Here is a 16,246-nt window from a genome sequence, read left to right on the forward strand (position 1 = left end):
CGTGAAATTGTGAAAAAATTACTTATATTCTTTCAACCAGGGTCCACTTTTATGAATTTGTGCAACTAGGGTCTGTTATTGCAAAAAAAAAAACTTTTTCACAGAGTTTTTAAATTGTAAAGACATACAAGATTATGCTCAACACTGTAAAATTATAATTAAAAAAATTAAATTTTAAAAAATAAGCAACAATTGCTGCTTCTTAATTACAGATGCAACATACAAATATTTGGTATTTAGCCTATACTGCTGAACGCAGAATATTAATTTCGGACGAATAATGGAAGAATCGTCTGCCAAAGACAAAACTTAATTCGTTTACATCCATCTTTCTTGTTTTCTGCCTATGAAAGGGTTTATTCGATTAACAAAATAATAATGAAGATAAGCAAATTTGTTAAGGGTCCGACTAAAAGAAAAGTAATTATGTGAAGGGTCCGTTTTTAAGTTAAAATATTTTGTGAAGGGTCCGCTTTTACGAAAAGATATTTTGTGAAAGGTCCGTTAACGGACCCAAATTTCTTCTAAACAGACCCCTGCTTTAGTATTTCATATCAAATATGCCTGCTGCAATATCAAGATATGACGTTACACTTAAAACTTTTTAAGACAGATTTTACAATTAATGAAACAAAAAGGGCAAATTTCCATAAAAAAATAAACAGGGTTACCAAAAAACCAGTTGGGGCAAAACATTTCCTACATACCCTTTTCACTACATCCCTGGATAGAATTATTAATTTTTTAATCTTTAACCCACTGACGGTTCTGCACGTAAAAAGTCGCATTTTAACCTGCAGTCTTCTCTGCATAGCAAAACCGGTTTTCCCATGTTAATAGATAGGGGAACTGTGTGTAGGGGAGAAACATTCTCCCAATTTTGCCCATTTCCTTAACCGCCAGTGGGTTAAATGATGGGTTTCTCAAGAATTAGTAGTTGCAAGGAAGTTTAAAATTTATGCATCGCCTTGTTTGCTGTATTGTGTTATTTTAGTCTCTAATTTCATTATTAGTTTTTATATAATTTTTAACTTGGTGTTTCAGAGGTGTTTCATATTAATAATGGTCAAGCACTCAAGAATCAAACTAATGAGACGAAAAAAGAAATTATTTCCTTGGTTAAGAACATTTTATAGCAAATATAAGGAAAAGTTTTTTAAGGCTGAAAATACTGACATTTTTGAGTATCTCTTTCTGTAAGTATTATAAATTGTGCTTTAATTACACTGTTGGAATCTTTTCTGTTAGATCACTATTTTTGTTATTTATATGCATTTATCTGTTGTAATTGTTAAATATTTGTGTTTGAACACAAATTAAAGCTACATATTATTTTACTATTATTATTAACTTAGTTAGTGACACTATTATAACTGTCAATTTGTGTCAGTTAGCTGCTGCATGGTTTGGAATTATTTGATTTCATTACTTTCCACTCATTTAAAGCAGGGTGGGTTTTTTGCCGTCAAAAACTGGTTTTTGACATGACAGTGGTAAAAACAGTGTTTTTACAGGTAAAAACCATCAAAAACCTACTGTTTTCTTTACTAATTTATGGCATATAGCGGATAATATATTATTTTCACATAATTGCCATTATAAATTAATGTTGTTAATGATTGCTATTGATTTTGCAACTATGTATTCTTATAGAAGGACACACATTCTTACAGAAATATTGTAATATACTTATTGAAAATAGTGATATTTACTTTTATTTTTATAGCTTGATTTGCAAAGGATTCAAAATTTTCAATTGTTGGAAATAAACAAACAAACAAAAAAGCTTGGAACTATTAATAAATTCAAGAACTAAAAAGCAGAATTTAAAATTTGGCATTTCTTAAATATTAGAAATAAGCTAAACAAAACTAAACTCGAAGTCAAGAATTACTGCTATTTTGTCAAGTTAAAAACTTTTATTCAGTTGAAAAAGCACATTAAACAAAACTTAATTACAAACAAAATTGCGTGTTCAGTAGTCGGGGTCACTGTGCCGAAGCATACGATAGCAAGTGACTAATTTTGCACATTTTTCATTGCCCAGTCGATTTCTGAGTTTAGTATGAATGAGTCTGAAATTCAAGAATAATGAGGATTCGAGATCATTGAGGATAATGATAACAAAAGGTTAGTGCAATGTTGCAAGGAAACTCTAAAAGGATTTCCCAGGCTTTTTCATGTCTCATTTCTGTGTAAAATATTGAAAACAAAAATGATAAGAAAAGTTTATTTTATGAGGCTTTTTTTTTATGTGTACATGTGTTTCTCAAAGAAAGATTTTATGAATGAAAGTAATCAATCTTGACATTCTTCAGTAACGTAATATGCCAAACAAAATGATGCTTGGAAATGTTGAAAATTTTGATTAGTATCCTAATATTTTACTTCAAATAGTATGTTTTGATATAATCATGTTGGGGAAAATGCAGAAATCNTACCCACATTTGTTTCATTTTCATTTGTCCGTTTCGGAGTAGAAGATATTGGCTTTACAAGGTATTTGTCCATCTTACATTAACGAGCAAAAAATTTTAACGTCTTACATGAAGAAACCTTACCTACGGTAAACACGTGGTTGCAGAGAAATGTGTTCTGAAAGAGGTTCCGTGGTTCGGAAGGATGGTGTTCTGTTGTTCTTGAAGGTTCTGGGCAATACTGGTAAATAGGGAAGCTAGATAATGGGGCAGATGTTGAAATTAATAAAAGATCCAGGAAGAAAAGTGAAACGGATTTTATTTTAAATGGCGCAAATGAGAAATGTTTTTCAAAATGCGAGAAATTAACAAATTTTGAAATTGGTTTATAGAATGCGCGAATTTCTCGCGGTAATCATTTTTTAATGTGAGTATATAAAAAAATATGCGAGATTCTCGCGCTGTAGTGAAAACACTGGGCAAGACATAAGCACTTGAATTGAAGCAAAATTGATAAGAAAAGTTTATTTTATGAGGCTTTCTTTTTATGTGTTGTACATGTGTTTCTCAAAGCAAGATTTTATGAATGAAAGTAATCAATCTTGACATTCTTCAGTAATGTAATATGCCAAACAAAATGATGCTTGGAAAATGCAAGAATCTGTTCTTAAGTATCTTTTAAAAACTTTTTTTTTAATTTTATTGCCCAAAAATGAATTAATTTTAAATTATAAACAGTTAAACTCAAATAAAAATACAGTTCTACCAAAACTATGGGTTTTTGACATGACGGTGATGTGTCAAAAACTTGCCAACCCTGAAAAGAGAGACTTTTAACTATGAAATTGTTATCATAGTGGTTATAAATGATATGTTCTTTTAAAGGGGTTATAAACTAATTTAATTTATTTAATTATATATTAGTATTTTGGAAATTATCAAACAATATACCCATCTTTTTATTTAATATTATTATTGTTTTTTTGACATTGCTAAAAATATATGTATCATCACAATAACGAAACAATTAACATAGAGTTAAATTTACTCCAAAAAAATAAAAAAGAACTTTCGTCATCAAAAATATGCAATAGATTTTATTATTTAAGAAAATTATTTCTTTTTTTTTTCTTTTTTTTTCAAAACCTAATTCAGGGTGCATAGCTTTTGTAAAAAGTGTATAAAGGTGCTTATTTTCGATTTTCATTTTTTAGAAGCATTTAAAGGTGCTTTTTTCTTTTAGAGTTTTTAATAAGTGCTTAATTTTCCCTTTTTCAAAATGAGATTTTTCCTTTACCATGTTGATTTTAGCTGTAAATTATGCAAAAAGAAACAGTTTAAATTTTTCTATTCAACGTTTTCACAATTCATTCAACCCCAATCTATTTCGACATATTGTCAGTCCGTAGCATATGAAAACGCCATTCATTTTATATTATTCAAAACTTCATGATTTTCACAATTCTCAAAAACAATGTCAAAAGTTTTTTTTTTTTTTTTTGACATGATGGTTGAAACAAAATAAAACCGTCAATTGTCAAAAACTTTCTAACCCTGCCCAAGTATGATATTTTGTTAAAGTGCTTAAAATATATTTTGAGTGCTTAGAAGTGCTTATTTTTTGTTGAATAATTTGGCTATGCACCCTGTAATTACATGGCAATATTACTAAGATTTTTACTTATATACTTTTTTTGATTTCGGTTTGCAAATTAAACGATTGATTTGGCTTACAGTTTGATTCCCTTTCATGTATTGAATGTGAATTTCTTTCTTCTAGGTATTTTCCAGTTTGGGCTTAAGGGCAAAATAACTTTTTTATTTTTTTAAACTGTTTTTTATGAAAAAGCTCCCACATAAATGCATGCAGGGTGCTTCCTGAAGAAGTTTTGTATTGCATTCACGTTTCTTTTATTTCTTTTTAAATTTATTTCATTGTACTTACCAATTTCCATTCATTATATTTTATTCCCATTCATAGATTTTAACAATATGTTAAATTTAATTATACATGTTGGAATAAATTTGAGAAGAAAAAAAATTTTTCTTTATAAGTCATTCTAATCATTTAATTATTTTTGTCTTTTTTTTGTGTGTGTGTTTTAAAATATATGCTCTTATTTTATTTTAGAAAATCGTAATGTGATCCTCTATCAGATTATTTGCTTGGGTGTACTGTGTGTAATTTGTGTATTATTTGATGCAAAATTTAGATATTAATACAAATTTTGTTGCATAATTTTTTGGAAAAAAGCAATTTGTAACTGTCTACTTGTAAAGCTTTGTACATTATTTTCATTTTTTTTTTATTTCAGCAAAGTTGAAAAAGAAATTGAAGATATTTATTTGGAGACAAATGAAGAAAGAAGAGAAGTAAATGAAAAAAAGTAAAAAACAATTATGCTTATTTAAAATAATTATTAATAATGTTATGCATTGATTAGATTTTAACTAATTATTAATTTTTTGCAGATCAGAAGATTTTTTCAATATTTTAAACTCTCTTTTTCTCCATTTCTGGTGGCAAATACGTTGGAAATCTTGCAAAAAGTGGGAAACTTACTGGAAAAAGGTAAATTTTTGTTTCCATTTATTCATTTTGTTACTTTGACCACATACAGTAAACCCTATATTCCATTATCAGAGTTTCTACTCTTTTATACTTCTTTATATATATTTGTTACGGCCAAAGCCCGAAGTCCGGCCACTTCTCGAATTGGCCATACCTCTCGGATAAAGTGCGATGTAATTGAAACGATCAGTGAATATTCTACTTTGGCCGGCCATTTCGCGAAGTGGCCATGATGTTCTGGCCAAAACATGATGTTCTCATTCAAGAATGCCCGGTAGGCGGCGCATCTGCAATTCTGGCGGGAATGTGCTAATATTGCCCCTTTTGTTTTCATTTTTATTTAAAAAATATAAATCTTCTAATTTAAAAAAAAATAATAAAGTTTTTAAATTAAAATTTGAAAAATTTAAATTTTTACTTTGTCTCAAATGGCCGCATCCCACCGCAGTGAGCTGCATGTACCGCGGATAGTAATTTTTAAAGAATGAAGTTTTATACAGAACCAATAATACGTGCCAAGGATTTTTTCTTCCAACTTTGGCTGATCCTCCCATGCCACTTCGCGATCTGGCCAATTCCCAAAATCAAGAAAAGATCGGACATTGGCCAGCCAATTTACAGCGTTCTTAGCCATTTTGCGATTTGGCCGGCCAATTCTCGAAGTGGCTGAATTCGGACTTTGGTTGTAACATATATATATATACAGTGTTTTTATTGCAGAAAAAAATGGGAGAGAATTTCTCACCCTTTCTCGAAAATGGGGTGAGATTTCAAAAAGTTTATTGAGATTTCTAAAAATTGAAAAAACATGAATACACTTGGGAAAAAATTATTTCTTTAATTATAATACATTTTTAACATCTTCTAATTTCTAAACCATTGAATATTTTTGCTGCATTATCACATGGAAAATGTTCTATATCTACTTATTCATCAGCGATTCTCATTAGGTTGCTCAAATGCTCATCAATCTGTTATGATATTTTGTTTTAATTCGGTTTTGAGTGCTGAATGACCTTGTAACAGATGCTGAACTATGCAGAATCATTAATTAAATTTGTAGCATTGTGCACACACTTTTCTATCCTCTACATTTGCCAGCATAGGCTTTTCAATTATTTCTGTTATAGAATAGTGAAGTTATTTCCATGTTCATACTTCTTGTTAGGTCTTCCAGCATAGTTTTCACAGACTTCAACTTTTACAAATTGCTGTAAATTGTAGATGAGGGAGTTTGGTATTTCAATAACAGCTAAAAATAGAGCTAACTTTAAATAACTTATTGTAAAGGACTCATTTTTTTTCTCAACACTTGGTGTAGCTGATGTCATGTCTTTTTCAAAATGGCAGAAGACGAAATTTTTTCCAAAATTCGAGAGATTCGCACGTTTTAAAATTGATTAATAGAGTGCTCGAAATCCTCGCGCAGTTTGGCAATTGCTGCCAAATTTCATCAAAAAAGGGCTGTTGGTGAAATTGGTTTCGAAATAATGAGCATAAGTTGAACTGATCCAGGTTATTTTCATGTGATACCCACCTATTATTTTTTTTCACCTTATCAACTTTAGAAAAGTGCTGCAATATTGTTGTATGATCTTCTTTCATTCTGATAGCAAGTTTCCTTGTAGCTTAAGTTAAATTTGTTTTCACCAATGCTTTCAAAGCCTTATTTTTTACAGATATATTGGATTTTCCACATGGCTTATTTTGTCCTGAAAAATCACCAAGCCGAAATTTTCAGTCCAACACTACATTTTTTTTTATGGAGTGGTATTCTCCCTAAACGTTTCGTTTATGTTGCGTGCGGCATTATTACCAAGTTATAGCTCATATTTACATGTTTTGGTTGAATTATTTATTTTTTATTTTTTTGGTTGGGTTTGGCTTACCATTTGGTTGAATTCATATCCTTACGAAACTCAACAAAATTGAAGACCTTTGAGAACATTTATTTGTTGAAAAGTGACTCTGGCATTAGACAGTTCAATTATAACAGGGTGGCCACCCACCTGGAAAACCTTGAAAACCTGGAATTATCAGGGAATTTTTTTATACTGGAAAAATCAGGGAAATTTGGATAAAAACCTGGAAAAATCAGGGAATTTTAAAGAAAAGCTGGAAATTTTTTCTTAGATATTTTTTTAAATTTCACTAATTTAAATTATTTACTAATTTTCTTAATTTAAATTATTTCATCCATTATACCCACATTTTTTAGACACAAATGTATCTCTAAACAGTTGTCATCAACTTAGCTATACTTTGCTTGCATCAAAATTTGCTCCATTATAACACTGTTTAACTAGAATGCCACATAAAATTCTCCCATTGTTGCTAAACAAATATACAAACTTTTGATCTCTATGGAGACTATGAGATTGCGCAATTTAGGAAAGGCAAAGATTGTGCTGGACGTGGAAGAAGGGGTTAGGATATTTGCGTCTGTTTTAAAATTCTGTCCGTGGGCTGAATCAATTTGTGGCTCAAGTTTGCTCAGATGCTTTGGTTGTAATTTTTTTCTATTTTGAAAAAATGAGTCAAAATGTTTTTGCATTTTTAACTTAATAAAAATTCTCCAAAAATTAGTTGGTTATAATGTAATAATAATAGATTTTATTTTGCACTCTTTTTCTGAAAGTTTTTGTACTCCCATTCAAAGAAATCTGTAAATTAATTTTTCTTAGCAATCCAACCAATCACACATTTTTTTTTACAATCGCTAACAGCAATGTTTGTCGACAAATTGTTACAATTGTTGCATTAATGCTAATTTTTCTATTTTATTTTAATCTTTTTTATAACATATTTTAATTTTAAAAAAAAGGATTTTTTAGAACTAAATGTATATTAATTAATATTTAATTTTACTAAGTGAACGAATACTTTTGAGAGCCAGTGTAAATATAAAGATTTATTGAATCACCTGAAACGATTTTCCTTTGCTTAATGAAAATATATTAAACAATGCTTATCCAAGGTTTTATTGGTCATTCTGTTTTTGCCATTTTGTTGATACACTTTGAGCAAATACAACTTAAAGTAACACATTAAAAATTTTTATTCAATAAAAACAATATATTCTATAAGCAAAACATATTATTTTCTCCGTGTTTCTTAATTTTTTAAAAATTAGTGTTGTAAAAAATCAAAATCTTGTCAAAATAATTTTTTTTCAAGATGATATGTTAAAAAAAATGACATTTTGAATAAAATATTTTATAATATAGACACTTTCCTTGTACTCATCCTACACTTTATGAGAAAAGAAAAACAACACGAACCTGGAAATTTTACGATTTTTACCTGGAAAACCTGGAAAAATCAGGGAAATTTGAAATCTGATTTGAGTGGCCACCCTGTATAAACAAAGTTATGCCGAAAGCAAAACAAAAACTGGGAGACGAATGTTCACGGGTAAAGAATATCTGTTATTTCATATACACCAACTTAATATGTATATGAACAGCCCAAACCTAATATTTCGTTTCATTGCTACTTAACTCTCAATTCTAATTTAAATAAATAGCAAATCCATTACAATATACACTTCTTCAGACATTTTAAATTATTTAAATCCTCATTCTTTACTTTACAGTTTAAATTTAAAATGTCAATTTTGATATTGTTTGAAATAACAGAGAAATAAAGCCAATTAGTAAAAGAATAATTACTTAAGACTTGTTATAATTGAAATTTTCACTACGAAAATTTATCATAGTTAAGTTGAAATTTTTACATTTTATGTACTCTGCATTTTTTCTAATTTTCTTAAGGTGAAGACTACTAAAGTTTCAACAAATGATTCCAATAGAAAGTGTTGTATCCAACTTTTGCATTATATGATATTGCTCTCAATCTTCTTGACGGGTGGTGACGAACAATCTGACTGGATTGGTCGTATTTTGACTGCTATCAAATCATTACCAGGTAGGAAAATATCTTAAAATTCTTACTTCGGTTAAAAATTCAGTAATTCTCACTCATTATCAAAATAACAGAAAAATTTGAAGCTTTTGAAAAATAACTAAAGGCAAGCTGAAAGACAATCTCTGTATATTAATTTTCTTCAAATGAAAGTAAACTAAGAAAAAAAAAAGATCAAGTGTACAGCCTTAAAGCTTTTTTTTTAAAACTGAAAATAATGGGAAAATAAGCATTTAAAGGTGCATTTCTTAAACAAATAGTATTCATTTTAAAAAAAATAATTATAATGGTAAAATTTAAAATCACTAAAAGAATCCTTTGTGTACTTCCACCATAAATAATAAATGTTAATATCTTTAGGGCCGAATATCATGCAAATTTTAACTATATAACTAGACCAGGGGTTTCCAACTTACATGAGGCCGGGGGACACAATTGAAAACACAAATCAAATGACGGGATAATTTTATGTAGGACTCTTTTATGTTTGAAGGAACATTAAATATTACTGTCAGATTTTTACCAAGTTGTACAAAACAAAAGTATTGAGTTACAAATTGAAATAAGAAGTAGATTTTTAAATATATTTAATTGCATATTAAAAAATTCGGGCTACAATAACTTTAATGTGCACCTATGTATTAAACAATTAATGTGCAACAGATATCCAATTGTTATGATATAAAACTTTAAAAAGGTTGGTATTAAAACTTGCATAGTAGCACACAAAATGTTCAATGAAAAAGTTGAGATTTCTCTGCTGCAACCACCAGAGAATAGATATTTACATTTTAAATTTACAAATGTGTGTGTAAATATTTTCGTCCAAAATGGGTGGTTTCAAAAAGTTAAATCGGAGAATTTCTTCGAGAAAATTTCTGATACACACAAGCTAAATAATATTCACAAAATATAAAAAATATTAAATAAAAAAGAGCAACATTTACGATTATTTTTGCATTTGAATGAATATTTTCTTTGGTGCAAAACTTGAGAAGAAAAAAATTTGCATCGCTGGTATGTTAAATTTCACAGAAACGAAGAAATTGGATTTTTATTAACGAGAAAAGTATTTTAAACCCATACAGAGTTTTTACGAGAATTGTCCGGAAAAAAATTACAACTAATATATTTTAGTTCGTGGGCCACAAAAAAAAAAGCTTCGCGGGCCGAATGTGGCCCCCGGGCTGCCAGTTGGAAACCACTGAACTAGACAGTATAAAAAAATATTTAATAAAAAGGAATGAAAAATATAATTAAAGTTAAATAATTGTCATTGACTAAATAAATCACAAGTAGTCTCTTCATTGAAACAGGTTGTTAAGAGAACAACCTTTTCCTGAAAAAAAAATAATGAAAAAGTAGTGTTTTTAAGGGTTGGTGGCATATTTTTAGAAAGGGGGTAAGGAGGGTGCATTTATAAGGATCAAAGGGCAGGCGGAGTGGATCCTTCAAAAAACCCTTAGGGAGAACACTGCACAAGACTATCTTTGAGATTTTTCATATAACATTTCTCAATTCTTATTAACAAGAATAAAATAAAGATATGTGATTTGCTAGGATCATTTTTTACCTTAAATGTCCCTTCAATATTTAAAATTCTTTTTGTTATATTATGTCTTGTATTTGGCTTATGAAGTAATGCTTGTACACTTAGAAGATATATATTAATATTATTATTATGATAATAATAATATTTATATATATTTTTATTACTTTTGCTTCCCACTATATTTACTTAAAAACTATTATTTGCATCTAATTAAACTTTTATACTTTGAAAAAAAAAATTATATTAACCTGATTTTCTGAAGTTACTAAATTTTCTGTTAATTCAATTTAATTGCTTTTTATCACCTTTGTGTTATTTATTTATAAAAATGTATTTTAACTTTTGTAGAATCATAAGATTCTACAAAAAAAACATTTGGGAACCGTTGGATAAATTGTATGTCCATAGTTTATACAATAATATTATAAATAGCATGTCTCATATTGAACTAAACTAGCATCAATTGCATGTTATATTAGTCTAATAGTTGCATGTGATTCCTCTAAGTGAACCATGAAGATAAGTAAGCAAGCTTAAAAATTTATTAAAAATCTAAGAATATTCAGCAGGAAATATAAATTTTGCTGGCATAAAAAATTATAAATTAAAAGACCACTCATTAAATGGCTGATTGAATGTTGAAAAAGACCTAAAGCAGGATCTAAAACAGTGGGCAATGCTTAAGTGCACCACCAAATAGGATAATGAAGAAGAGTTGGAGAAACAGCCTTAGCCTGTAACAATGCTGCAAGATGAATAGTACTCACATATTTTCCAGCCTTTTTTTTATGATCGTTTATATGTCAATAAATGTATAAATAAATGTCAATAATTGTTTTTTGATTGAATGTCAATAGATGTTTGTGTCAACAAAAAAAAAATTTTTATTTATTTATTTGCTGCATATTAAACATTATTTACTAAAAATATCATTTGACTTACTTTTAATTTATATTATGTAAACATGACTTTTGTAAAGCTTTAGTCAGTTAAACAATTTCCTTCAATTTTCTGAAAGATCACTATTAGAATAAGTTTAGCTTATTAAATCTTTCTTTTTAAATTGTAATATTATGTTTCTAAGAGGTTTACACTGCATTAAAATTGACAAATGTATGTCATGTTCCTTTAATTGTAGTCATTAAAATTTGTTAATAAATTATGTATTATGCAGAAAATGCAACTTAACCTATTCAAAGATAAATAATTTGCAAAGTTTGATATGAAATAATTTTATGTTTAGTTTTACAGGGGCATAGCGTGTTTAAAAAGTGCTTAGAGGTACTTATTTTTGATTTACGTTTTTTAAAAGCTCTTAAAGGTGCTTTCTTTATTCGGGGTTTGTAAAAAGTGCTTAGTTTTCTGGCTTTTAAGAAGAGATTTTTCTTTGCTGTATCGATTGTCATTCTAAATTGCAAAAAATGCATGATTTTCTCTATTTTCTCTTCAATATTTATCAGAAACTAGTTATTGCATCATGAGAATGTAAAGTTTTTGAAAATGTTTTTGAATTTTATGTTTATAAATTAAGAACTTTAAACGATAAAAAAAAAAAAATTACTACTGCACAGGTCCTAATTATGATTTTGCTGTTTTAAATTTTTTATAATTTTGCATTCTTCCTTAGATGCTGTTGATATATTATGTAGTGCACTGCTTCTAACCAGTGACTTGAAGAAAAAGCATATATCTGTTTATAGTATAATTTTAAAGTGAGAAACTTTTACTAATTATTTTTTTATATTTCTATTAATATCATTTTGCATTTACTTGGTTTTTATTGTATTTCTTTACAATGTTTTGTTATTTGTAGCTTCTATTTTCTATTAAATGAATTTTTTTAACCATATAAAAATTATTTGCTCCTACAGAAGCAAGAATTCAAATTTTTTTTTTCATTTTGTATGTTCCAGAAACTTTAGAATCTAAAAGACTCTCTGAAGAAAATATTTATTGACCTATAAAAAGATATTATGGTGTTAAAAGTAAAAAAAGAATGAAGTATATGGTTATATCCATTCAAGATGCTGAATCAGCTTAAAAATTTTATAACATAATAAATTATATGTCATTTTTTAATCTAACATAACTTTATTTGGTTGCATACTTGATACTAGAAATATTTTGAAATATATACTAATTAAAAATTTATTTAAACAAATTTTTGCAAAATCTTAATGACCCTGGCAAAAAGTGACCTATTTGCCCCATTTTTATCACTGGAACTTCTCAGAGTTAATTTGTTTGAACTAAATGTTTTTTTTTTTTNAATCCTGGTACTCTGAAGAAGAAAATCTTCTTTAATAATTCAAATTTCTATTTATATAAATAATTTTAGTTTAAATAAAACCATATGGAGAAATATAATTTTTAAATTTTTTTCATTTTGATTTAAATTAATGTGAATTTGTGTTACTTTATGTGGACATTAATCTGCAATTTTTTAGATATTTCAGTATCATTGTGCTACTGCAAAAATATATATTTTTAAAATAAGTTAATGTGTGCAAATTTAAAGTTTATTTATAATGTCTCTAAAAATAATCTTAAAATAAAACAAACCATTTTCAACTCTATATTCTGATCAGATACATAGAAATAAAATTCGTAAATATATAATAGAATCTATATATTTAGGATCTATAGTCTAACATCTTTGTTGTATCTATAATAGAATTCTGCTTCAAAGTTTTTTTTTAATCTTTTTAAAATAAATTATAAAAAAGAACTAAAGTTCAAGGTCAAAATGGGAATCATCTGTAACAATCAGATAAAATAGAAATAAATTTAGTGAAAAAGGAAAACATTTTTCTTAAATCGCTAATGCCCTAAAGATTTCTATTCTATCTGTGGTGGTTGTGTCCTCTATTTTAGCGCAGATTTGAACGATAATCAGAAAATAAATTCAAATTAACAAATTCTAAAATATACATTTTACATTTGCTTCATTTCAATATTCATTTTACATTTGTTTAAATTAACTATTACCTCATATAATTTTATGTCTCATAGTTTGTTTTAGAGAGAGAAAAAACTGTGTACTAAAATCATAGTAAAAAAAAAATTTTTTTTTTTTACTTACTTTTTCAAAAGTACTTTTATAATGTTTTTATGAACAATATGAACTTGTTTTATTGTGATTTGTTTTTATTTACTGTGAAGTAAGAAAAAATGAATTTTTTAAAGCTTATAATGAAAATAAATTGTTTTTTTTGCTACCAGACATATATATTATTGTATAGTTTTATATGTAGGACTATCTACATACAAAACTTTTAGATATTCAAATTTTTTGTGTGGAAAATGTCTATAATACAAACCAAAATTTAGGATAATTTTTAGAATATTTTAAATCTGCAATCTTAAATTTTAATAAATTTGTGTACATTGTTTTAAAAATCAGGTTAACATTTAAAATATATTTTAAACATAAATTCCTCACTTCTTTTACTTGAATGGAAAATTAAATATTGAAAAACCCAATTGATTGTCAAAAGTTTAAATATGAATATTGTATCTGGCCAAGGTCCAACAGTCTGATTCCATACGATATATTTTTAACTATTTTATATTCCCATCGTATTGTTGCTAGCTCGTAAATAGCAGTAAAGCTAGTATTTTAAACCGTTATCTACTCCTATTCTTAATCATATTATTATCAATTCAAATCTAGATACTGTTGATGATTTATGCTATGAAATAAGCAAACAGAAAAGTGTCGTATAATCTTTGCAGTAAGTTTTTTATTTTATTTATTTATTTTCTAGGCACACATTATGCTGTGAAACTGTCAAAAATACAGCAGAATCCGAGACTTATTGTAAAGTAATTTTGTTGTTCAGAAGATTGCTTAAGCTCACTGAATGCGAGAAAGAAAAGTCTCAGATTCTTCGCTTCACTTCAAAATTGAAGGTTCCGAGTGATATACAAAACTGGCTTTCTTCTCAAAATATTGAAGACTCTAAAAATCTTGACTATGATCAAAATCTCACTCGAGAGTTGTTATCCAGATCCTATCCTGATGAACTGCTTAGAAAATTGTCAGAGGTAATATACAATTAACATTATGCTATTCATTTTTTTTTCCTTTGCTGAATACTTTATTTCTCCTGAGAATTGCCATTTGCACTTATCTTCATCATTTATTTATATTCACTTATGAACAAACTATTATGAACTTCATTTCTATTGTTTTAAATGCCAGAAATGATCTCTTTTAAGCATGTATCTGTAAGCATCTCCATTAAATGTACCTGTCATGCTAACTTTGCTGAAACAAACTAGATTGTAGCTATCTTAATAAGTAATAGGTAAATACCAAAAGGGTAGTTTCTCACTGTTGTTTTTGTTTTAAGTTCTTCCTTATAATTAAATTGTTATTTTTTTTACTACTGTGAAAATTAGATTAACCACTTAGTTAACTAACGGCACGGTATCGGACCTTAATATTGACCTATAATTTTTAAATTGGACCACGTATTATATTACAGGGTNTGGCATCTAGTTTAAAATAAAACTACCTACAATTACCTTAAAAATATCCTGGTACTGCCATCTAGTGTGTAAAATGAGAAATAAAATGTTTCCCGGGCAAAAGAAATGAATTAGTTTTATTGTTATTGGCGGGTTACTACTGAACACTCCAGTCCGGAAATTTCAGGGGAGCGAGAAATAGAGGGCGAAACCTCACCCTGTCATTTTACGAGAGCGAGAAAGAAGGGTTTCAAAAAAGCTGAAAAAATTCTGAAACGAGCTATGAATCTGGTGAAGTGCCAAATACCAAAACCTCAACCAACCAATGGCCAAAGTTCTGGCTGCTGTACATATTGAGCTTTGGTATATAATATAATATTATACTTAATATGTTTTAATATTCTTAGCTTCATACAACATTTTCATCTTACTATGTATGATTAAATGAAGTGACATAAAGTAATCTTTTATTTATGCATGATAATAAACCTGTAAAAAATTTTATTTGTTAATTATTAACCTAGAAAGCTTTTTATTATGTGACAATAATTAACCTAGAATAAATTTTATGACTTTAATTATTTAAATTAATACTTAGAATTTAGGTATATGATGGATATATGCATGTGTAAGTAATATCAGGGATGTGATTCTTCCGCGGATCCGCTGATTTCCGCTTTTTTCAGATTTTTCCATATCTTCCGCTCTTTTTTCATAAATTTCCGCGCGGAAAAATTTTTTATGCAGTAAATGATATTTTGTTGAAAATTTTTTTCTTCCGCGGAGCGAAAGTATTGAAGCCCCCAATAAACCTTTCTTCACATGTCAATCTGCTGGCTGGGGTAAAAGTGGTTAACCTTGGTAAAACAATGCCGTCTCCTACTCCACTACTCTCTTATCTTTTCAGGGATGAAAGACTTTTTAAAATTTCCGACCCTGTTCCAAAAACTTTTGGGGAGTCGAACGAACGATATAGTCGGACTTGCGACGAACTTCCCCCCTGCAGTAGCCTCCTGAAAAAATGATCTTCAGAAGAAAATGGGTAGAATTTCGGCAGAATGGGTAGAAAAAGTCCTAAGCAGTTTCGTTTCGGACGCTGATATTTGATTTCTTTTGATTGGCTGATTTACAGAATTTTAAATATTAGGAACTGGGCCAGAATCTGCTAAAATTGCGATTCTTATTTAGATGATTTTTATGTAAATCATCGATTTTCGTATTTAACTGATTTAAAAGTTACTTGTTGAGATTCGTTTTTACACGATTTAAAAATCGTTACTCGCAATTCCCATTCACGCAATTTAAAAA

The 16,246-nt window shown here is 28.2% G+C and overlaps 1 protein-coding gene across 6 annotated transcripts in view; it reads left to right on the forward strand.

Moving 5' to 3' along the window:
- Positions 1–16,246, forward strand: part of LOC107439366 (putative uncharacterized protein DDB_G0282133) — a 51,725-nt gene that overhangs the window by 1,682 nt on the left and 33,797 nt on the right. For all 6 annotated transcript variants that reach the window (XM_043049546.2, XM_016051935.3, XM_043049554.2 and 3 more), the window contains exons 2-7: positions 1,045–1,196; positions 4,733–4,804; positions 4,890–4,989; positions 8,763–8,916; positions 12,093–12,177; positions 14,233–14,512. In XM_043049546.2, coding sequence (XP_042905480.1) covers positions 1,063–1,196; positions 4,733–4,804; positions 4,890–4,989; positions 8,763–8,916; positions 12,093–12,177; positions 14,233–14,512 — 825 coding nt within the window. In that variant the 5' untranslated portion in view covers positions 1,045–1,062. The remainder of the gene's footprint in view (positions 1–1,044; positions 1,197–4,732; positions 4,805–4,889; positions 4,990–8,762; positions 8,917–12,092; positions 12,178–14,232; positions 14,513–16,246) is intronic.

The sequence above is a fragment of the Parasteatoda tepidariorum genome, chromosome 5 (assembly GCF_043381705.1).
Source record: "Parasteatoda tepidariorum isolate YZ-2023 chromosome 5, CAS_Ptep_4.0, whole genome shotgun sequence".
In the NCBI taxonomy this organism is placed as follows: domain Eukaryota; kingdom Metazoa; phylum Arthropoda; class Arachnida; order Araneae; family Theridiidae; genus Parasteatoda; species Parasteatoda tepidariorum.